General features: G+C 65.3%; 8 protein-coding genes across 8 annotated transcripts; 4 read left to right on the plus strand and 4 right to left on the minus strand.

The window, feature by feature from the left end:
- Positions 1 to 1,546: 1,546 nt before the first annotated feature.
- Positions 1,547 to 4,142, plus strand: JCM10292_003616 (uncharacterized protein; the record flags this gene model as incomplete). Its single annotated transcript, XM_076652943.1, has 6 exons — positions 1,547 to 2,077; positions 2,137 to 2,418; positions 2,470 to 3,354; positions 3,411 to 3,683; positions 3,747 to 3,806; positions 3,864 to 4,142. 6 exons carry the CDS (start codon positions 1,547 to 1,549, stop codon positions 4,140 to 4,142), a joined length of 2,310 nt encoding a protein of 769 aa, XP_076501499.1.
- A 235-nt stretch (positions 4,143 to 4,377) lies between these two features.
- JCM10292_003617 (uncharacterized protein) lies at positions 4,378 to 5,650 on the minus strand (the record flags this gene model as incomplete). Its single annotated transcript, XM_076652944.1, has 8 exons — positions 4,378 to 4,525; positions 4,603 to 4,714; positions 4,802 to 4,949; positions 5,055 to 5,165; positions 5,222 to 5,300; positions 5,361 to 5,441; positions 5,506 to 5,521; positions 5,638 to 5,650. The coding sequence occupies 8 exons, from the start codon at positions 5,648 to 5,650 to the stop codon at positions 4,378 to 4,380; spliced, it is 708 nt and encodes a 235-aa protein (XP_076501500.1).
- A 291-nt stretch (positions 5,651 to 5,941) lies between these two features.
- JCM10292_003618 (FKBP-type peptidyl-prolyl cis-trans isomerase) lies at positions 5,942 to 7,800 on the plus strand (the record flags this gene model as incomplete). The annotated part of the gene is made up of 10 exons (XM_076652945.1): positions 5,942 to 5,970; positions 6,092 to 6,164; positions 6,239 to 6,412; positions 6,491 to 6,564; positions 6,687 to 6,881; positions 6,947 to 7,172; positions 7,234 to 7,359; positions 7,427 to 7,493; positions 7,581 to 7,717; positions 7,789 to 7,800. The coding sequence occupies 10 exons, from the start codon at positions 5,942 to 5,944 to the stop codon at positions 7,798 to 7,800; spliced, it is 1,113 nt and encodes a 370-aa protein (XP_076501501.1).
- Positions 7,801 to 8,137: 337 nt separating this feature from the next.
- ATG4 (cysteine protease ATG4) lies at positions 8,138 to 12,093 on the minus strand (the record flags this gene model as incomplete). The annotated part of the gene is made up of 4 exons (XM_076652946.1): positions 8,138 to 8,620; positions 8,682 to 9,065; positions 9,129 to 9,520; positions 9,585 to 12,093. The coding sequence occupies 4 exons, from the start codon at positions 12,091 to 12,093 to the stop codon at positions 8,138 to 8,140; spliced, it is 3,768 nt and encodes a 1,255-aa protein (XP_076501502.1).
- A 45-nt stretch (positions 12,094 to 12,138) lies between these two features.
- On the plus strand, positions 12,139 to 14,043 carry JCM10292_003620 (ADP-ribosylation factor family protein; the record flags this gene model as incomplete). Its single annotated transcript, XM_076652947.1, has 8 exons — positions 12,139 to 12,149; positions 12,783 to 12,808; positions 13,008 to 13,073; positions 13,207 to 13,297; positions 13,416 to 13,428; positions 13,509 to 13,707; positions 13,790 to 13,897; positions 14,000 to 14,043. The coding sequence occupies 8 exons, from the start codon at positions 12,139 to 12,141 to the stop codon at positions 14,041 to 14,043; spliced, it is 558 nt and encodes a 185-aa protein (XP_076501503.1).
- A 553-nt stretch (positions 14,044 to 14,596) lies between these two features.
- Positions 14,597 to 17,272, minus strand: JCM10292_003621 (uncharacterized protein; the record flags this gene model as incomplete). Its single annotated transcript, XM_076652948.1, has 1 exon — positions 14,597 to 17,272. One exon carries the CDS (start codon positions 17,270 to 17,272, stop codon positions 14,597 to 14,599), a length of 2,676 nt encoding a protein of 891 aa, XP_076501504.1.
- A 1,000-nt stretch (positions 17,273 to 18,272) lies between these two features.
- JCM10292_003622 (uncharacterized protein) lies at positions 18,273 to 20,526 on the minus strand (the record flags this gene model as incomplete). Its single annotated transcript, XM_076652949.1, has 7 exons — positions 18,273 to 19,520; positions 19,596 to 19,739; positions 19,806 to 19,918; positions 19,983 to 20,047; positions 20,110 to 20,183; positions 20,255 to 20,338; positions 20,416 to 20,526. The coding sequence occupies 7 exons, from the start codon at positions 20,524 to 20,526 to the stop codon at positions 18,273 to 18,275; spliced, it is 1,839 nt and encodes a 612-aa protein (XP_076501505.1).
- A 136-nt stretch (positions 20,527 to 20,662) lies between these two features.
- On the plus strand, positions 20,663 to 21,257 carry JCM10292_003623 (proteasome assembly chaperone 4 family protein; the record flags this gene model as incomplete). Its single annotated transcript, XM_076652950.1, has 3 exons — positions 20,663 to 20,851; positions 20,930 to 21,005; positions 21,103 to 21,257. 3 exons carry the CDS (start codon positions 20,663 to 20,665, stop codon positions 21,255 to 21,257), a joined length of 420 nt encoding a protein of 139 aa, XP_076501506.1.
- Between the last annotated feature and the right edge of the window lie 762 nt (positions 21,258 to 22,019).

Below are 22,019 nucleotides of genomic sequence, written 5' to 3' on the forward strand. Positions count from 1 at the left end.
GGTCTCGCGGACTCGCCGTGGTGAGACAACCTCCCTGCGGGCTCGACGCTCCTCACGTGCCAGGCGTGGCGTTGCCTTGCGAGTGACATCCCATTGCTGCCCGTCCTTGGCGCAACAGCGCTCTGCCACAACGCTCAGTGCATCTTGCCCACCTGCCGCGTCCTTGAGCCTGTCGAGCTCGGCGCCGCTTGCGCAACGTGCGCGCTATGCCGCGTTGTTGTCACTTGTGATGGCGGCGTGCGCACGCTCTTCTGCTTGCACACGGGCGTTGGCGCGCCAAGCAAGCACGCCTGCTGCGGCCTCTGCTTGTCCGAGGCAATCGCGCCCGTCTGGACGTGCGGGACGCGCACGGACAAGGTTGTTGTTGCGTGGACTCTGCCTGGCCGCGCTGACCTCAACAAGGGGCTTGGCAAGCTCAAGGCTGCATTTGCAGACAAGATTGAGATTGAGGCGGCCAAGCACGAATGCTGCAAGGAGTGCAACATTGCCTGGTTCAGGCGCGGATCGGAGGAGCTTGGGGTCAACTTTGCTGCCGACATTGACAGCAAGGACGTTGTTGCAATCAGGCACCGCAGGCAATGGAGCCTCCTCAACCCAGCGCTGCGTGTTGCGGCACCACACCCCGAGGATGGCTTTGCAGCGCTCAAGCTGCCAGGCGGCACAAACAAAGTGGTTGCAGTGAGGCACACCTTTGGCAGATTCCTGCACAAGGCGCGTATCTTGGGTTCGGGCGTCCGCTCAAGCAGTGCAAGAGGTTTGCCCTGCAAGGGCCCGGGACCTTGTTGCGCGTGCAGCTTGCCCTTCTTGAGCCGCCTTTTTGTGCCCATCCAAAGAGGGTCAAGCCTGCTCAAACACAACTGTGGTTGAGTCAGTGTGCGTGCTTCTTAGGGCGGGGGCAACCGGGCAAAGCCAGGAGACGAGGGAGCGGGCAGATAAACGCACGGTGGGAGGAGCGACAGGGCAGGACGGGTGGCAGGTGTACTTGCAGTGGGCTTTACTCTTGCCGCTCACTCTGACATCATGACTGGAAGGGAGACCAAGCAACTCTGGAAGAAGCAGGAGGGATTGCAAATGGACCGCACCTTTGCGAAAGACCGATGCGTCGCTTTGGCGCGATCCCCCACAAAAGCTCGTCGGCAGCCGCAGGTAGATGCATACAAGACAAAGATCAAAGTACGAGGCAGATCACGGCTCAGCAGAGGAGAAAACGCAGAGAAAGGCGAGCCTTCTCAACTTTGCGCCGTGTCACAGTGGCCCGAATCGCAGAAGTCGCGCCAGAGTCGCAATCTGAACCTTCAAACGCACAGTACATCCTGGGACATGCTGCAAAAGCGAAGCGGCTGCGCATGCGCAGGCCGAATCTCATCGCTTTCTCGCGAGTCGGGGGCGGTGCACCTTGCTCTCCCGCCCGCCCTTCCTGTCACTCTAGCTGAGCAAGTGCGAGACGGCGAAGTGGCTGCCTGAAGCGCTCGACACGCCAACGCGCAGCTTGCCTCCGACCCGGCCTCCCGGCGCATCGGACCTTCGATCGGCTCGCGTGTCCGTCATGGCTCGCACGTCGCGAGAGTACGACGACAACGACATGGCGCTTCAGCAGGCTGACGAGATGCCCGCCGAGCACGACCGGCGCGACTCGATGTCGTCTGCGAGCTCCACACTCGCTGGTCACTCGCGACGACCGTCAACCATCCTTGGCTCGAGCACGCCGCAGGGTACCTCGCCGAGGCGTCGAGTGCTCGCCTACGCCGTTCTGGTTGTGCTTTCGAGCTGCGCAGCCCGAAACGTCGCGCGCCTCGCTCGTCATTCGCGCCAGACCACCGCCCTCTTCATCGTCCTGCACTTCGCCCTTCTCGCCGTCCTTGCGGTCGTTCTGCAGTACAGGCGGAACAAGCAGCGGATCACGTCAGGCGGAGGCGCTATCGAGCTCGGGAGAGGCGGTTATGGAGCAGCAGGGTCAAGTGGGGCGAGCGGTTCGACCAAGCAGGCCATGCTGGCGGGCCTGACCATCGCGCTGGCACTTTTCTGCCGAGTGTACGAGTCGAGGTTTGGTGACGCGAGGTTTGGCGAAGCTCTCGAGGTGTGTCGCATGTCCGTGCTGCACATCTTCCCGTCCGCTGATCTCGACTCGTCCCGCAGGTCTACACGATCCCCGCTGTCCTCGCCATTGCGCCCTCGCTCTCTTTGCGAACGAGCAACGGGCATGTCTGGCTCGCGTCTTCGCCAACCTCCCTCCTCGCCGCCTGCGGCGGGTCAACCTTCCTTGTGGGATTCGCTCTCATCGGCGTCGCCGCATCAGGCACTACGATCACTCTCGCGCTCCTGCGGGTCTGCATGGATGCAATTTCGCTCGTACTCGTGAAGGACGGGCTGGCAGCGACGGATGGGAGGGTTCTGGGATTCTTGTCCCAAGCTGCGCTGGTGCGTTATTTGCTCGCCAGTACGGACCAGAAACTGACTTGTCCCTGCCAGTTCGCCTCGGGCGTCTCGTTCGCCGCAGTACCGGCTAGCGTCGCCTTCGCATCACAAGACGCCATGTTCGGGTTCGATCCTGCCGGTTACAGCTCTCTTGCGTCGACCCTCCTCTTCTCCGTCTCCGCCCAGGTCGCCGTCCTCATCGTCCTCTCGTCCTTCCCGACACCAACGACCGCCGCGCACTCGCTCCTGCCACGCAACCTGGTCTTGCTCGCCTGCTCGACGTTCGGGCGTGAGGGCATCCCGCTTCGCGACAACTGGATTCAGGAGCTTCTCGTCTACTTCTTCGGCTCCATCACCACAGCCTGGGCGGACCCAGAACTCTCGGCAGCCGTGGCGAACCTGCGCGCCGGGGAATCCAGGTACTCGACGCTCAACGCGCACTCTGCTATCCCGCATTCGCCGACTGGCGCCTCGCTCCTCTCCTCGGCGTCTCATCCGCCCAATCACCGCAAGGACTCTTCCGACCGAGCTTTGTCGGGCTCATCGGCTACGCCCTCCATCTTCAGCATCCTGCCCTTCGTCCCCCTCCTCCTCTATCTCGTCACTTCGCCAGCGACCACGACGAAGCTCTCTTCCGGTTGCGCCTATCTCCCGCCATCGGTGCGCGCAAGGCTATGCCCTTTGTCCGACTACGCGTTGCCCGTGTCACGCTCGGTCGATCTCGTCGTCTCGTACTACAATGAGGACCTGAACCGCACGCGCAACCACCTCGACCACATCCGCCAATCGGACTTCGTCGCGAAACGCAACAATCGCATAGTGCTCTACAACAAGGGTCAACGCAGCGAGGCTGAGCTACGCAAAGAGCTCGAACTAAAATGGCTCGACGAGGTCGTCCCGCTCGAGAACCTCGGACGAGAAGGCGCGACTTACCTTTCGGTGCGCCTCCCTCCGTGCTATCATGCGCTTCCCTTGCTCACGCGGCTCCTCTGCAGCACATCCTTCTGCACTTCAACTCGACTCTCGCCTCCCTCTCCCCTGCCTACGAGGTCACCCCTCCACCTCCCGCCTCTCTCGCCAAACCTCTCTCGCACTTGCGCATCAAAGTGCTCGCCGACCACACCTACTTTCTCCAGCCTCACCTCGCATGGCACTGGATCGCTCAGCCGCGCCTCAAGGAGATTGCGCCCGAAACAGGCTTCGCACACCTCGGGCCGTACTACAACAGCTCGTGCGGGTGGGACACGCGTGTCAACACGTCCTTCCCGGTGTGTACAGAATCGCGGAATTCATCGGTGTGCTTCTGGTCTGACTCCCTGCTTCTTATACAGATCGCCAAGGAACTGTACAACGTCTTCACCGGCGAGCTGTGCCCTCCCGGTGGGCAGCTCGTGCGTCGCCCGCAGTCATCTCGAGGTCGACGCTGCCTGACATTCTATCTCTCGCAGGGCGCATGGTCGGCGCAGATGGTCGTCTCGAAACGGCGCATCCTCGCCAACCCGTACGGCCGCTACGCCTCGGTCCTCTCGCTCCTCGAGGCTCCCGCCGGGCACTGGATCCACGACATGTGGGGGCCAAACGAGTCCGGCGGACCATCGAATCCTGCGCTGGGGCATAGCGTCGAGCGCGCATGGCCCGTCACCTTCGGGTGCAGAGACGTGCGCATAGCGGTAGAGTGCGGGGACGACGTGTACGAGCGGAAGAAGTGTCAGTGCCTCGATGTCTAACATAGATCTGCGATACCCTCGCACCGCATCGCAATGAGATACCCGTACATGGCGTCTGTTCCGCCAAAACCTCGAGTGATGTGCACGGCTGCGCTCATCCACTGGCTCTTTCGTCCTATTGTATTCTCCTAGTCCGACTCTCGCTCTCACCAGTGAGCACGGGAATACCTCTTTGTTGTTGCACACATACAATGACCCGGAAAACCTGTACTTCACGAGGGCGCCCAAACCTCCCTCAGAGGTTCTCCTTGAAGTACTTCTCGATCTCCCACGCGCCGCCCCACGGGTGGACACTGCACTTGACGTCCGAGACGTGCGCCGCGGACGAGTCGTTGAGCTTGCGGTACAGCTCGCGGTACAGGCGCACGAGGATCGTGTCCTGCCTGTTTTTCGGGCGAGCGGTCGATTGATCAGCAAGTGTGCTGGCGGTGACGAGAGCGCGCGAGGAGAAAGAGCGCACTCGCGAAGGTGAAGGACCGGGCACAGGTCGTTGGAACCGTCACCGACGTAGACGACCTTGTCGAACGCCGCCCACCCGCCGTGGCGCTTCATGAACGCCTCGAGCTCAGCGCCTGTGAGATCGAACAGCGACAAGATGATCAGCATTCTGCATGGAGGGTCGTCGAGGTGCATGATCGATGTGCGAGCCCGAAGCGCACCCTTGCACATGTTGGGCGAGCACCCGACCTTGCACCCGTGCTGCGGGCCGTTCGGGTCGACGCGGCGGCGAAGCTCGAGCAGGCCGTCCTCGCGGAACTGAGCCGGGTTGGTCACAATCTCGTCAAAGAGCGTCTCGAGGCCGTAGTGCTGCGAAGTGAGAGTGAGGCCAATCAGCTCGATGAACATCTCACTACTCCTCACAAGGGGCCAGTGCTGGATCTGTGCGCAGCGATGGAGGGCAGTATGCCTCACCTTGAGGATAGTGTCGATGTAGACGGAGTTCGAGTTGGAGAGGCAGAAGAAGGTCGTCTGAACATCGGTACGCTTCTTCAGGTCCATCGTACCGCGAGCCTGCGCAGGGTGCTGCGAGGTGTAGTAGGTCAGCAAGAGTGGTGCGCGGCTCGGTAGAGGTGACGTACGACAGGGAGGGTCTTGAGCGCATCCTCGACGTCCTTCTGCCCGAAGCCCTCGGCGTGCAGCTGGCGGAGGTGATGGGCGCTGCGCAAGGCAGAACGAATTCAGTAGAATGCTCACACAATGGCGAGGGTAAAGGCGGACCAGTTGTCGGTCCACTGCATGTCCTTCTTGTGCGCGCGCAGCGACGAGCGGAGGTGGGGAGCCAGAACCTCAAAGACATAGCTGAGGGGTCTCAGGGCGTCAGCGTTAGATCTAACAAGTGCACGAGAGCGCGAAAGAGGCGTACCGGTCCGTGTCCTGGTCTGTTTGGTGGAAATCAAGCCAGAAACGTGCCGGAAGGAGGGGGTCGCGCGGAACGAAGGCCCGTCAGCTCCTGCAACTCCCACGTTCGGCCGGGACAGCTATACCAGCGAAAGACCAGTCAAAGTCATAGCAAAGGAGGATCTTCCTAGGCGCGGCAGACCTGTGCAGCGGCGGTAGACAGTTGTGGGGGTCAGCGAGCGATCAGGACGAGGACATGTCGACGACTCGCGAATTTTGCGCCATTCAAGCGACGCACATGTTTATAGAAGCCTGGATAGTATAGCTGCGGTAAGAGCAGAACCAAAGACGGAGCGCGTCGAGCTGGGCAGAGGCGAACGTGCGAGACGAGGACGAGCTCGAGTCTGTTGCTCTCGCTCCTTCCTCACACTCTCGCGAACCCAGACGAGCAGCAGCACAGAATGGCCTCGCCTCTCATCCTCGGTCTCTGGTGCGTCTGCGCTCCCGGCGCCCCCGCTCGATTCGCTTGCGGCGGCGAGCTTCTGCCGCTCGCTCAACCTCGCAGCTCTCTGCGTGCAGCTGCTGACTAGAGCGAGCTGCGATGTGCGCAGGTCGGTTGTCCTCGAGCCGGGCAAGACCCTCTCGCAGAACACGAGCCCCGCAATCCAGATCACCAACATCTCGGTGCGCTCTCTCTCTCTCTCCGTGTCTCTCCCCGGTCTGAACACGCTTGAAGCTGACATGTTCCGAGCTCACAGTACGGTGCTACGGTCAAGGGCAACGCTCGCTCGGCCGTCCTTCTCAAGTATCCCGAGTTCGAGCAGGAGGACGAGGACGAGGACGACTCCGAGGAGGAGGACGACGAGGAGGGCATCAAGCTCCCCAACCTCATTACCAAGGAGACCGTCCTTGCCGTCCTCAAGCCGAACGCGGTACGTGTATCTGCATGTCGAAGACGGCAAGTTCCTGAAGACTGACCTAGTCCTGCGCGTCTTCTCCCCTCCTCACAGACTGAGCAGGCGTCGATCAACGTTGCCCTCGTTGAGGACGTCGAGGTTGTCGAGCTCTCGGTGTCGGGCGAGAAGTGCGTTGTTTCGAGTGTCGCCGGTCTTGCACGGGATCTGACCTTGCTCCCTCACTCCACTCCCGTCTCTTCGCTCCGACGCCAATCTTTCGCTTTAACCCGATCTCTCCGCCCTCTCTCAGCCCCGTCTACCTCACTGGCCACTACATCCGCCAGGAGGACTTTGACCAGCCCCCCTCGGACGACGAGTACGGCTCGGACTTTGACGACGAGGACGACTACGACGACGAGGAGCTCTCGGGTCTCATTGGCGACTCGGACGAGGAGGACGAGGACATGGAGGACCGCATCCAGGAGATCCAGGAGCCGGTCAAGGCGTGCGTTCTTGCACGCGAGGCCCTGCACAACCCGCTCATCAACTCACCTCCTTTCGCTTCTCCAGGTCGAAGAAGCGCGCTGCGATCGAGGAGGCGCCCGCTGGTGCCGACGACTCGACCGTCTCGGCCGCGTCGGTTGCTGGCCTGAGCAAGAACCAGAAGAAGAAGCTCGCCAAGAAGCAGAAGGGCGAGGACGGCGCGGCGGTCGAGCCCGCAGCGGCGGCGGCCCCGGCCCCGGCTGCTGCCCCGGCGAAGAAGGCGGAGAAGGCGGCGGCTCCCGAGCCCAAGAAGGTGTGTTCGCCTCTCGTCTCGCTTTCTTGAGGGTGTTTCCTCACATGGCTTTTTGGCGCAGGCGAACAAGACCCAGACCCTCGCTGGCGGCCTCGAGGTCACCGACGCCAAGACCGGCAGTGGTCCTGCGGCGAAGAAGGGCAGCAAGGTCGGCATGCGCTACATCGGCAAGCTCGAGAACGGCAAGGTGGGTTGCAAGCGTCTATTTCGTTCCTCTTCGTTCCAAACTGACGTCTACTCGACTCGGTGTGCAGGTCTTTGACTCGAACACCAAGGGCGCGCCCCTGACCTTCAACCTCGGCCGCGGCGAGGTCATCAAGGGTGCGCCTTGTCCTCCTCCGCCTCTCCCTCTCCTCCCTTATCCGTCTCCCGCGTTTCCCCTGTACTGACACCTCTCGCTTTCGCCAGGCTGGGACCTCGGTGTCGTTGGCATGCAGGTTGGTGGCGAGCGCAAGCTCCGCATCCCCGCCGCGCTCGCGTACGGGTCGCAGAAGATTGCCGGCATCCCTCCCAACTCGGTCCTCAACTTTGACGTCAAGCTCGTCGTACGTCCGCGTTCGCTCTCTTGCTGCGTTCTTCAGCTTCCGCTCACTTCGGACGTGCTCTCCACCCGCAGAGCCTCAAGTAGATGCTGTAACGCAGTCTGTCTGTCCATTGTTTGCGCGCCGTGGGAAGAGTTAGGCAGAGGCAGCCTGAAGTGCAAAACCCACGAATTGGCAGTCCTCTTGTGCGAGCAGCATGCGAGTGGAGCATGCGACGAACAACGATTGCAATAGGACCGGTCGGGTCGAAAGGACAGCGACAAAAGACAGCAACAAGGATGAACGAAGGAGACAGACGGGTAAGCTACTGCAGGTGGGCGAGCGTCACAAAATTGTGGAAGGAGGTGTACTCAGGTAGTAGTGCGAGTGCGGCATGGATGAGAACGAAAGAGGAAACAACGCGGATACAGGGAGCGACGGCAATCAGCTCGATCGTTCCGCCTCGACGCCTTGCCAACCCTCGTCAACCGCCTCGCGCGGCGCAGTCGGAGCAAGCGACGGCGAGACGACGACGGGCGGCTCGCCGAGAGGGCTCGTCCCTTCGCCGATGGGGCGGTCGTGCTGGGGCGCTTCGCCAGTCCCGCTTGGCCCGCTCGGCTCGGCAGCCTCGTCGACCTCGCCATCGGTCGACTGAAGCTCCCAGTCGTCGGGCTCGCTGAAGCCGACGCTGCTGCCGCCGCCACTCGCGCCCTCGCCGCCATCGGGACCGCGCCCGCCAGCTGTGAAGCCGCTCGAATCGGCATCATCGCCCGACGACCCGAGGTCGGTGTAGGAGTCGTCCGCAGCGGAGTTCGCAGCGGGTGTAGCAGATGGACGAGCGGGAATGGTTGCGGACGTGGTCGAGCGGCGCATCCAGGAGGGAGGAGACGAGGCGATCGAGAAGATGGGGGCCGACGAAGCCGAGAGCTGCAAGCGTGAAGGACAGTCAGACGCTGCACGCTAAAGTAGGACGCAGAGAAGGACGCACCTCCTTGACCCGCCCGACGAAGTCAGTCCAGTCCCGCTCGTCCTCGATGACGAACCCGAGCAGCATGCTCGGGTCGAGGCTCGTCAGCGCACATTTGCGCACGCGGTCGCAGTGATACGTCGCCCACGCCGCATCCGGGTACGCTGAGAGGAGGAACGAGTCGAGCTGCATGGCGAGGTTGTCCGGCACACTTGACGGAGCGAGCGGGATACTCTGGGCCGCATCGACGAGGGCCGGCTCCGAGGGAAGGACGAGTCGAATAGCGGGACGCGGATGGTGCGGGTCGATGTAGAAGAGCGAGTTGGCTTGCGCTCCAACGAAGTAGTAGGACGACGAGGGGCGACCTCCGGCGATGCCGACCGACTGCGGGAAGCGGAAGATGCCCTGCGCATACATCGTTAAATGTTAGAACCATAGCCTCGCCTTGAGAAAGCAAGCGGGACGCACCTTGATGGCCTCGTGATAAATCGGGTTGACGCCGTCGATGCCCAGGCGGAGGTTGACGAGCACGAGCACCGGCTTCTTCCACTCCTCACCGTCCACCGCGCTCGCAGCGGCGACCTCGCTCCCATACACCGCGCCGTCGACACAGCTGACGACGCGCAGGCCCGCCGGCTCGTACGCGTTGACGAGCGTCTTGATCGCGCCCGCAGCGGTCGAGGGCCCGAACCACTCGCCGACTTCTTTGCCGAGACGCTTGCCCTCGAGTGCAAAGCGGTGGACCGAGAAGGGCGAGACGGGCGAAGGGTCGTCGAGGAAAAGGGAAAGGAGGCGAGCGTAGGTCGCAGCAGAAGGGACAGCCGAAGTCGTTGCGGCGGGAGCGAGCGGTCTTCGCCAGTCTGAGGAGAGCACCGTGGTCAGCTCCGTGCGAAGTTGATGAATCGAAAAGCGGAAGCAGCGTACCTCGGCCGAGATGCACCTTCGTCAGCGCATTGGCCAGCAGGCTTTGCCCCGTGCGCAGCATGCAGCCCCAGCCCGCATCCGAGCTGAGCCCCGCCGCTGTCGCTGCCGCCGATCCTGCACCTGCGCCCGTCGCAGGCTGCGCCGCTGCGCCACGGTGCACGCCGCGCCCAATGCTCATGCTCAGGTTGCTGAGCATGCCCTGCACGACGCCGGTCCCGGCGCTGGACGATGATGACGGGTCGCACGGGATGACGGGGAAGTTGGACCGGTACGTGAGCGCGATGCGCGAGTAAAAGTCGTGGTAGAAGTTGGCGGGCCAACCGTTGATCGTGGTGGGCGGTGCGGCAGGCGGGACAGGAGCGGTGGGCGATGGCGAGCCGACGGAGGCGGCGGCAGAGGTGGAAGGCGCGAGAAAAGGGTCGTCGGAGGTTGAAGTAGGTGCAGCTGGGAGTGGCGGTGGAGGCGGCGCTGGAGCAGCCTTGCGCTGCTTGGTCGGACTGCCGCGTTTCCTCCCCAGCCCGGGTAGGCTTCTCCGCTTCCAGTCCTTCTCGCCGCCCACCTCGCCTTCTTCCGCACCATCCGCACCGTCCTCGTGCGGCTCTTCCTCGAGCCGCCACCCGACATGCCGCACGCCGAGGACCCAGATGTCGTCCTCGCACCGGTCGGCCTGCGAGTCGGTGTCGAGAAAGTACTGCACGGCGCGGTCGAGCATGCGGTCGAGCGGGCCCAGCCGCCCTCCGACCGCCGCCGAGGACGACGACGAGCCCTTCTTGAGCGGCGACGACGAGGGCGCTCCCATCGAGGCTGACGTGCGCGAGGCGGCGGCGGGCGAAGAGGACGACCCAGGCGCGCGGGACGATGCGGTCGAGCGAGCCTTGTCAGGTGAGGAAGGGACGAAGGCGGCATCCTCGGTCGAGGGCGAAGGGAGTGGGAGGTGGACCGATGAAGAAGACGACGAAGTGGCGCCACTGCTGCTCGTGTGCAGCATGCTGCTGAACCAGCCGCCAATGCGGTTCGCCACGTTGCTGCTGGGGCTGAGCGGTGCAGCAGGCTGAGACGGCGGAGCGGGCTCTCGCGCCGGCGACGAGCCAGAACTGGCGTTAAGCGGACTGGGCCCGCTCGACGACGAGGGGAACGCCGACGACGTCGGCGTCACGGACGCAGCGGGCGACTCTGCACTCGCGACCTCGAACGCCGAGTCCGACCCGGTCGACGCCGAGCGCGCGCCTCCACTGTGCAGGTCGAGCGCCGCGCCACCACCACCCTCACCGCCACCGACGACGACCATGCTCGCCTGCTCCTTGGCCTTGCCAAAGAGGCGCAGCCCGCTGCGCGTCTTCCTCAGCCCGCGCGCGAGCCGCCCCTCGCCCGCCGCCGCGCCCGCGCCCGCGCCGCTCCCGTTTCCGCTCCCGACCGACGAGCTCGCGCCCGTGCCCGTCGACGTCGACGCGATCGAGCTCGAGCGGCGACTCGCGGCACTGCTGCTCGTGCCGGCTCGGGTCGCGCGCGCGGCGCGCACCATGGCCTCGCTGATGAGCCGCCCGTCCTCGTCGCCCGACTCGAGGTCTGCGGTCGCCCAGTCGTCGTCGAGGAGCGCGGGCGACGTGGGATCAGCGGTGGCGGCGATGGGGCGGGCGCGGCGCAAAGAGCGCTTGCGGTCTCGTACGGGGGCCCCGACGGCTTTGCTGCTGCCGGGCTTGAGCGACGAGAGGTTCGGAAAGGCACTGCGGCGCGCGGAGGATGACGCGGTGGACGACGTCGAGGTGGCAGACGAGCGGCGCAGAGGGTCGAGCTGCGGCTGCTGCTGCGCCGCGAGAGAGGGGGACGAGGATTGCGAAGACGAGGCGGTCGAGGCCGGGAGCGGCGACGACGGGGAGAAGTGGTCTGACGGCGAGGACGAGATCGAGATGATCGGCGCCGGTGCGACGAGGGCAGAGGGCGCCGGAGGGCACGGGCCAGGTTCAGCAGACGGGCATGCCGACCCGCCGTTAAGCGAGCGGGTGAGGAGGTTGAGCGAGCCGATGGAGCGCGAGCGCGTCTTGCGCGACTTGGTCGGCGACTCGGGCAGGGCGCGCTCTTCGGGCGAGGACGACCCCGAGGGAGAGCCGCGCGAGAGCCATTTGGTCAACTTGTTCGGCTGCTGGTGCTGCTGGGTGGGCGACAGGAGGGCGTCGTCTGGGCTGCGCGAGGCCGGCAGGGCGGGCGCGGGCGGCGAGATGGACTGGTACGGCGACGAGGGCGAGAGCGCCGAGGATGCGCCGTCGGACGAGTCATACGAGCCGACGAGGCGGATGCCGTCGTGCGAGCTGTCGGCAGGGGGCAGCGGGATGGCGACCGGTGCAGGCGGCGACGCTCCGCGCTCTTGAGGGCTCGACGCTGTGGTGAACAGGGCGAGCGAGTTGGCGGAGCGGGAGCGCACGAGCTTGGCGGGTGGCGACGAGCGAGGGCCGGAAGGATGTGGGGGCGACGCCCGACGAGGAGCGTCGGGCGCGAGTGCGGGCAGCGGCATGGCGCCGCTCGCCTCGGGGTGTGGTTGCAGTTGTACTGAGCCGCTATGCGTCGCCAGTGTCGGTCCTGCGGGCGAGGGAGACGACAGTCAGCACTCGGCCCGTCACCCGAGTTGGGCTAATGCCCGTAGCGCAGGCCGGTCTGGACGAGAGCTGCGACTCGGACGGGCCCTTGAGAGATCTTCAACAGCCGTGTAGACAGTCGCACCCGGCCCGCAGGCTCCTGCAGCACGCGGGAGCGGTCCATCTGGTGCCGGACCTTGCGAGACGCCTGCGAGTCGCCGCACACCGTGAGGAGAATCGAAACGCGGCTCACCTGGTTAATAGAGCGCTGTCTACAGGCTGAGAACACCCACTCGCTCGCTGCGGGTGTCCGAAGCGCGCAATCGACGCCGAACGCGAGACGCGGGGGTGGAGCGGCGCGACGACAGCGCTCACGCGGCTCGCAGGCGGTCGAGCGAAGTCGCAGGCGGGTTGCGAGAGCTCTGCGGGCCTGCTCGACCTCGCAGCAGCTGTCCTCGGCGAGAGTGAGTGCCGGCACGGCGAGGGCAGGGCGCGAAGGGGGCGCGGCTTGACCGCACTCTCGCCGCGTGCACTCGCTCGATCCGCAGCCATGTGCGTCCGAGAGAGCGTGCCAGTGCTGCAGGGCGCCCCCACTGACCCGCTCACCCGTCCCTCCCGCGCGCGACAGGGGTTCCGGGCTGTCAAAGGCACTCGGTGCGCCTCCCTCGCCCCGCTCCCGCCCGATCGCGCACTCGAGCTGACCAGTGCCCTGCTCCACTGCACTCTCCGTACCGCCTTGCCCGGTCCGCTTCACTCGCCCGCCCTTCCGCGACCGTGCCGCCGCCCCGCCGACCTCGTTCAACCCGCCCCCCTTTCTTCGTCTTCGCTCCCTCTGCGCGCCATGCCCGCGCAGGCAAGCTCTTTGGCAACAAGGAGATGCGCATCCTCATGCTCGGACTCGACGCCGCCGGAAAGACGAGTGCGCCTCCCTCCCTCCGCTCGCGCCGCCCGTGCCCATCTCCGCGCCCGCGAGACTCGCGAGAACCGTGCACGCAGGGGATGTGGCCGGAGCCGGAACGAAGCTGACCCTCGTCCAATCACACCCCGCACAGCCATCCTGTACAAGCTCAAGCTGAACCAGAGCGTGACCACCATCCCCACCGTCGGCTTCAACGTCGAAACCGTCACCTACAAGAACGTAAAGTGCGTCCTCACGCCCTGAGTCACACTCTGCCAGTCTCTCTTGTCGTCGGGGCGTATCGACTACAAGAGACTCTGCTGAATCGGAAGCGACATGCTGACCTTCCCGTCCGACCCACAGATTCAACGTCTGGGTGCGTCTCCATCACGCGCCGTTGCGCGCTCTAGCTACAGACCCGCCACAACTGCTCATCCTTGATGCTTCTGCGCACAGGACGTCGGCGGGCAAGACAAGATCCGGCCCCTGTGGCGGCACTACTACACGGGCACGCAGGGCCTCGTCTTTGTCGTCGACTCGCAGGACCGCGACCGCATCGACGAGGCGCGCGCCGAGCTCCACAAGATCCTCAACGACCGCGAGATGAAGGACTGCCTCTTGCTCGTCTTTGCCAACAAGCAGGACTTGCCCGATGGTGCGTTCGCACCCGTCGCACTGTTCCCACGCACTCCCGCTGCAAGGAGCGTCGGCTGATTGTTGAATGCGGATGATCGCAGCCATGACCCCGACCGAGGTGACGGAGCGGCTGGGCCTGCTCAAGATGAAGGACCGGAGCTGGTACTGCCACCCGTCCAATGCGCTCGATGGCGAGGGTCTCTTCGAAGGTGAGTCGCCCGTCCTTTCTCGGTCGTGGCTCCGTCATCACGGCGGACAAGCGCTTGTTGAGTCAGGACATGCTGCTCACTCGACCGAACACCGCTCTGCAGGTCTCAACTGGCTCTCGCAGAACATCAAGGCGCAAAAGGTCTGAGCGCGCGGCCCTCGTCCGACTCCGCCCTCCCTTCGACTTTCGCCCTGTCGCCACCTTTTCCCTCTCGTTCGCCTCTCTTCGCATGTCCCGCCATCCTTCCTCGCCATGCAGCATATTCCCATACCGCCCCACTTCCCTCTCCCCCTCTGTTGCCTCATCGCACCTTCCACCGTCTCGCCTCAAGATACCCTTATACCGCCTTCGTGCTCTCACCCATACGCCGGTCGTTGTCAAGCTACCCGTTCTCGTTTCCCCTTTTCCGTCCGTCAGTCTGGGTTACTCTCGTTTCTCGTCCAGCCTCCTCTGTGCCCACCTTTCTTCCCTTCCTTCCTCCTTCCACCCATCGCCTCACCCGTACGCGCTCACTTCGCTGTACGACGTTGGCGTAATAGAAGCTCCCGCATCGTGTTGCTTCCAGCTTTCCCTTCGTGGCAAATCGAGACGAGACGAGCAGAGAACAGACTCTGCGAGCGATACAGGGCAATTCTGGACAACAGCGAGATTCAGACAGAGTGCTACAAGGTTTCGGCAGAGAAACCGGAGCGCGACATCCTCAGCACCACTTGTCCCCCTCGCGCTCCCGCTCATCGCCGCCATTCTCGCACGCCTCCTCGCTCTCCCTCCTCGCGCGCCCGAGCCACTCGCCAATCTCGTCGCGACTGAGCCCGCGCTTCCCCCTGCACCCGAGCCGCGCGTCCACGCTCGTGAGCGACCCGGACCGCAGCGACGGCTGCTTGGCCGGGACGGCGGGCGGCGATGGCGGAGGGAGCGGGTCGGTCGCGCGACGGATCGGTGACGGCGGCGGCGGGAAGCGGTACGACGCGTCGAGGTCGGCCGCTGGAACGACGAAGCGGCCAGAGTCGCCGTCGCGGTCGTGCTCGTAGGCGTAGGCGTGCGTGCGAGGGGACACCGCGCCGACATGCTGGTCTGCCTTGCCGCCGTGGAAGGGCGGGTTGAGTGAGAACGACGGCGCGAACGTCGGCGGACTGCGCGGCGCGAGTACGGGGAGAGGCGGAGGAGGCACAAGTAGGTTAGGCGAGGGCGCTTCGAGCGATCGAAGCCGCTCAGTCCGGCGCGACGGCTCGTCGTCGTCATGCGGAGCGACGACGATCGGCGTCACCACGGGCGAGAAAGGCGCGCCGTGAGCGTCGGCGAGCGAGTCGATGAGGTCTTCGAGGACGAAAGTCGCGAGCGAGTCGCTGCAACTCGACATCGTCGGCGACCTCTTGGCGTTGCGACCGCCCTTGCGGTTCCCGAGAGAGGAGGGAAAGGTAAAGTCGACGGCATGCACGCAGGCTGCTTCGTGTGAAGCCAGCTCGACCGACTCGACCGAGGTCGTCGTTGTGAAAGACGTCGAGGAAGGAGGAGGCGAGTCGAGGAAGGAGCGTGCACTGGACGCATCGGTACCGTGGGAGTGGCGGAGATGTGGGGGAAACCGGAGAGGCGCGGGAAGGCGCGGCCGGGAGAGGGAAGGTTGTGCGGGCGGCGCAGGGAAAGCGTCGAGCGCATCCGGCGGGATGTCCGAATCGACCGGCGAGGAGCGGTCAGACGCAGACGGGGCCATCGAGTAGTCGCCAAAGTCGACTGTCGAGAGCGAGGGGACTGGCGGAACTCCGTGCGCAACGGGTGCATCAGGCGACGGTAGTTCGAGATCAGGGCCTGCAGCGCTGCTCGATGCGCGAGTCGAGCGGGCGACGGGCGAACCCATCACTGATGATTCGTCCTCGTGTGCAACCGAGTGAGGGAAGGATGTCCCGCTTGCGCAGGAGAAGAAGGTGAAAGGCCTCTCTTCGCTCGGAACGCCCGGCAGCACGCCCGGGGTGATGCACAGCGGCACCTCGTTACCAGGCGAGCTCAGAGCCGAGCCCTCGGCCACGGACCCGAGACGAGCGGGGTAGCCCGACGGCGTGCAGCTTGAACGCCGGCGAGAGAACGGCGGCGCAGCAGTCGGGTCGGTGGGGGTGCGACGCGATGACTGCGCACTCGAGCCTGAGCTCCGGCGAGTAAGCGGCGAAAGGGGGCGGCGGGCGAAGCGAGCATGGTGGTTTCCGGGATGGCCGGGAGGTAGACGAGCCCGCGAAGGGGCACGGACGGGAGGTGCGGCAGGCGATCCGGGAGCGACGTGATTCTCGCCTGTCACCGGGAACGCGAGTCTTGGCGACGCGGCGATGTAGCCCGAGAGGTCGACCTGCGCGGACGGGCGGCGCCTCTGGTTGTCCGGCGACTTCGGCGCCTGCTGCCGCTCGTCCTCGCTCTCGTCGGCGTAGACGCCATATATGTCCTCGAGCGTCGCCGGAGTTGTAGAGAAACGGTGCCAGACTGGCGGCGGGGGAGACAAGCTCTGCGTCGAACGGCGGGCGCTGGGAAAGGGGATGCTGCTGCAGGCGACGCCGTCAACCGTTGTCGCGGAGCCCTGCCGCACTCGCACGGTCGTCTCGCTCGCCTCGCTGTCCTTCCTGGGCGCACTCAGATGCGAGTACCGCTTCGCACCGATCGGCTCGGCACCGACGACGACGATGGGACCTCGTGCGCGAGGTTTCTGCGAGCGACGCTTGCGGGCCTCGGCCGCCTCGTGCTCCTCCAGGAAATCCTTGGCAGCGTCGTCGAGCGCGCCCTGGATGTCGATCGCATCGCCTGTCTTGCCCAGCAACAGCGAGAGGCGATTGAGCTGCGCCCGGCTGAGGGAATCGCGGAAGGACTGGAAAGCCTGCGCAGGCGAATGGCCGCTCGCGGACGATTCAGACCAGTGTGACGTCAGGCCAGGCGAGGAGTGCGTGAGCGCAGGGGAGGAGTGGGTCAGGGAGGACGACGTTGACATGCCAGGCGTAGGCGAGCGAGTGGAGGCGGCGAAGCCTGGCTTCGCAGGCGGGCGCACATCGATGCGCAAGCCCGTCAAGCCCGCTGCGTTCTCGTCAATGACGAGACGAGCGTGTGCGGCGCGGTCGTCGTGCGATCGCCCCGCCGCCAACGTCTCCTCCGCCTCACGCTGCTGCTCGAGCGCTTCGTAGAGGAAGCGGTTCACCTCGTCCCGCCGCCGCTCCTCGACGCGTTGCTGCTTCGAGCGAGAGCGGCGACTCAGCGAGCGGCTCCGGAAGCGAGAGGTCGCGCCGGTCCAGGCGGAAGCGGATTTGGCGCTGTCGAGAACAGGGGACGAGAACGGGCTCTTGTCGCCCTTGGACCGGCCAGTGCTGCGAGGCGAAGAATATTGGTGCGACTGAGCGTGGCCCATGCTGTTGTAAGCAGGGGGGTTAGCTTCGCTGTCGCCGAGGCGGCCTCCTCGGCAATGCGTGAGTGGACCTGCCTTCGTACAAGGAGCAGGCAGCGGACTGGCGACGCGGCTGAAGTGTCGACGAAGAACTGCAAGCTACTGCACTGCTCGGTCAGCTGCGAGTTGACCACGCGAAGCCCGAGAGGGATTGTCGCACTCAGGAAGCTGGCTGTCCTCAGGGTGTAACGGTTCGCTCAGGCGAAGTGGGTGGCGGCGAGTAGCAAGGCAGGATAGAGTACAGGGCAAAGCCTTCCGAGCGCCAGCGCCTGAAGGTGACGAGGGTCCGGACAGGCGGGAGCAGCAGGAAGAAGAAGCGTCGGAGAGCCAGCGAACGTGCAGAGCGGGAGTGCGCTGACGCGCGCGACGAAATAACCTCAGAAAGGCAGCCGGCAGGCTCGCATCGCTGCCGGCTCCAGCAGGACGAGCGCGGTGAACCTGAACGAGACGAGGACCGGACACGCAGGCGACGAAGCACTGCTGCTTGTGGAAGCTTGGAGTGCAGATCAGCCAGGGACAGACACTGTCAATTGCCCGTTCTGGCGAGAGACTGCTTGCATGCCACCAGCTCGGCAGGATACAGTTCGCCGGAACGGGCAGGTGGACGCATTTCGAGCCGAAAACGTGCTATGTAGCGCAGATTAAGGCCGCTCGCGACGTCCACGTGCGCCCTGGCAAGCTCGGCAGCCGGTGTGACGGAGTCGCGGGACAGAGGACGAGGGCAAGAGGGAGGAGATCCGCGTTGTCGCGCAGCGCTGGCTCCACCTCGTGGCGGCGGCTTCTGCCCCTTGAAGAGCTCTGCGAGCTTTCAGTGTAAATCTCCTGCGTGGGAGGTCTGTCTCAGGTGCATGGGTGCGACAGAGTGATTCCGGGCGGATAGCAGTTCTCTCCGAGCGGGCAAAGTCGTCGTGAGTATGCATGCGTCGTTGCAACGAAATGCGGCGATCCCTCCTTGTGCGCCTCTTCAGAACGTGAGCCACGCGTCAAAGTACGGACACGAGACCGGGTTGATGGGCGCGACGCCGGCCCCGACCGCTCCCTTCATCTCGCCCCACTTTGCCTCGGAGACGCCAATCGCGGCGCCTGCACCGCCAAGCATGCCGACGCCCTGGATCCCGCCCTCGAGCTCGACGCGGAGCTTGGGCGCGCCGACCGACGTCGCGGCGGACGCGAGGACGGCGTTCGGGTTGGTCGGGTTAGCGGCGACGGCGGGCGGGCGGCGGTACGACTGGGCGCGCATGCGCGGGGGCTCGGAGCAGAACTCCTCGACGGGACACTTGCCGCACGGCATGTCGGTCCAGCCGATCGTCGGCGCGTACTGCCGCACGAGGCGGTAGACGTACTGGCTTCCGCCCGCCGCTGCGCCGTTCGCCGCATCGCCCGCACCGGCGCCGTTCCTCCTGCGCGCTCGCGCTGCCTCGCCCTCGCTCTCGGACGACTGCGCGCCCTCGTCGTCGTCGTCGCCGGACCCGCCCTCGTCTGAATCGCTCGACGAGCGCTTGACGCGCTTCTTGCGGCGGTCCTTGCGCCGCTTGCGCGACGACTTTTTCCGCCCGTCATCGTCCTCGTCCTCTTGGCCGTCCTCGCCGTCGCTCCCCTTCTTCCGCCGACGGTTCGGCGCCTCCTCGTCCGAGTCAAAATCGTCGCTCGACTCGCTCGACTCGTCCTCATCGTCGTCGTCCTCGCGCTTGGCGCGTTTCCGCGGCGCTTTGCCGTTCGCGGCGCGCTTGCCCTTCTTGCGGCGCGACGAGCTGCGCGCGTCCTCGTCCGAGTCGGACGAGTCGCTCGATGCGGCGGCGCTCTTCTTGCGCTTCGACTTGGACGAAGACGATTTGGTGGTCGCCTTGCCCTTGCCCTTGCTCCTCCCGTTCTTCTTCGAAGAGGACGCGGCCGCGTCGTCGTCGTCGTCGTCGTCGTCGCTGTCGTCACCGCGCCTGGCCGACTTGCCGTTGTTCGCCGCCGCCGCGGCTGCCGCGGTTCCGTCGCGGTTGACGAGGACCTTTTCGACCGAGCCGTCGTAGATCATGAGGTCGAGGAGGGCCTCGATGTGCTCGGGGAGGAGCTCGACGGTGATGGCCTCGATGCGCGAGATGTACTGGAGGACCGACTGGGCGGTCGGGAGGTGCGGCGTCGCCGAGACGGGGTAGATCGGGCGCAGCTTGACCGGGTTCGAGGTCGACGGGTCCGAGATGGTGATGGAGCGGGGGATGGACTGCGCAGCCGTGCAAGTGAAATGGTCAAGACGAGTGACTTGGTAGAGCAGGCGGTGAGAGGCGCGCCAACGCACGTGATCCTGGAGGTACCGGTGCACGACCTTCTTGAGCGTGTCGACGAGTTCCGTGTCGAGCTCGTTGTCGGTGAACCAGGGTCCGCCCGTCAACTCGACCGACGGCTGGACGCCGACGAGCATGTAGATCTTGCGGGTCGGGTTCTGCGCACCGTCTCTTTCCGTCAGCGCGTAGTCCGGAGAGCAAACAGATGTGTACGAGCCGCGCACCTTGACCGATTTGACCGTCTTGACCTGCTTGCGGCTCTCGAGCGCCTTGAGAGCCTTGAGGACCGTTCCACTCGGCAAGCCCGTCTTGACGTTGAGCGTGCGGGTCCAGATGCCTGCGCGGGGGATCTTCGTCAGTACGTCGGGAAGGAAGGAGAGCGCGGGACCGGTCGCGCGCACCGAGGTTGCCAGCGTCCTTGATCTGGTCGAGGACGAGCTTCTCGTCGGCGTCCATCGACGCGGCCCTGCGAGCGGGTCCGGCGATTCAGTCTGCGAGTGCGTGTACATGACGGTGGGAGTGACGCACTGCTTTGCCTCGTCGCGCTTGACAAAGCGGAAGAAGATGTCGCCCGACTCGGCGCGGAGCATCTGGGCGAGGTTCTGCGGGCGGGCGCAAAGGAGAGCGTCAGAGCGCGGGCGCTCGCGTGTGAGACCACTGAGAGCGTGCGTACCTTGCGGAGGAGGGCGTTGATGCCCTCCATGGCGCTGTTGATGCTGAGCCCGCAGGCGGCGAGGAGATCATGCTGGCTGATCTGCTGCGGACGCGGGACGCAGGCGCGTCAGTGTGCGGTCTTGAGCGTGCATGGCTCGTCCCTGTGCGGGCTGGACGCACGCCCTTGGGCGCAGCGAGGCCGGCGGTGAGGAGCTTGAGCTCGAGCGGCGAGAGCTTCTTGCCCTCGCGGGGCGGGCCCTGTGCGGCCGAGGTGGACGCCCTGGGCGGCATGGGTGCGCGTGCTCGGCGCTGCAGCTCGCCCTGCGCGGCGACGGGGCGACGGGAGCGAGGCGAGGCCAAGGGTGTGCGTCGCTCCCTCTCGCGCTCTTACGCTCTCGCCGACTCGCTCCAGTGCGCCGTGCGAGGGATGGACGGACCCTGCGAGCCCCGCGTGCACACGCACACGCTCGTCCTCGACCTCTCCCGCTTCGACCCGGCCTTTGCGCAGCCCCTCTTCGCCTCGCTCTCGCTCCTCTCGCCTGCCGCTGCTGTCCTCGCCGTCGGCGCCCAGCCCTTGCCCTTTGCCTTTGCCCAGGACACGAGCGTCGCCATGCCCGTCCGTCCGCTTTCCCTCCCCTGCGCGAGCTCGCGTGGCCAGTGCCCTGACTCTCCCCTCGACCTCCCCCACCTGCAGCGCCCGAACGCTCCTCCCGCAGCCACGAGCGTCTCCAAGTCTGCCTGTGCCTCGCTCGCACTCTCGTCTCGCCTCGGTGCGTCGCTCGGTCTGCCTCCCGCTCGGGCCCTCGACTCTCGCACTGACCCCTTGCCCCTCTCTTTCCTCACACTCTCTCCCTTTCTCCCCCGCAGCCAAGCGCTACCACGCCCAGATCTTCCTCTCGCTCGACCTCTCGTCCCTCGGCGACGGCGGCGGCGGACCCGCGACCGCAGACCGCGCCATGCTCCCCATGGAGAAGGCCCTCATCGTCGCCCTCGACCAGGTCCTCCCGCGCAAACGCCCGTAATCGCTGTCGCCACACCCTCGCCTCGGCACATACGTCTCTCGGCAGCCGCAGCTGTCAGCGTTGGAGGACGCGGCGAGGACAGGCGAGGACGGGTGGGTCGACGTCGCGCAGCTCAGCAGCCTCGTCGTCCGCCGTCCATGTTGCTCCTTCCCGACTGTGGCGACCCCCACAAACTCGCCGTTGAGCGTCAACGATGCCTCGCTTTCGGTCCGGAAGGTCTACAAGGCGAAAGGGACATGCTGGAGGCGGAGTAGCGGTTTCAGCAGCGGCAAGCGGGCTTTCACACGCTCGCAGACACTGCAACTCTCGCCGTTTCTCACGTGCAACGGAACGAACAGTTGGATGGTTGTGCACGCAGAGCCAGGAAGCCTCGGGACCCCTTCCCTACATCACATGCGCTGCGAGCCGCGGCTCGTCCTCTCCTCTTGCATCCCGCCGCACAAAGTTCTGCAACATCGAATCCCTCCAGGCGATTGACGTATCGCGCGCGGTACAGAGAGGCCCGAAGCGTGGTCCGCAGGTAGTGCGGACCCCCGCGATTCGGAGCGAGACCCGCGCGACGCGTCGGGGCCGGCCAACGGCGGCCAGGGGGTGATGAGCTGAAACCGCGACCTTCGGGCAAGCGCGAAAGAAAGGGCAGCAGAAGGGGGGGGGGGGGGGCCCGGGGCCAAAAAACGGGGCAAAATTTTGGGTTTGGCGAACACGCCCGCGCAAACCAAATGAGGCGAAACTTTTCACGGGAGGCCCAAAGGGGGTAACCGG

This window comes from Rhodotorula paludigena, assembly GCF_050403205.1.
Source record: "Rhodotorula paludigena JCM10292 DNA, Rt_paludigena_JCM10292v1_ctg105, whole genome shotgun sequence".
NCBI lineage: Eukaryota > Fungi > Basidiomycota > Microbotryomycetes > Sporidiobolales > Sporidiobolaceae > Rhodotorula > Rhodotorula paludigena.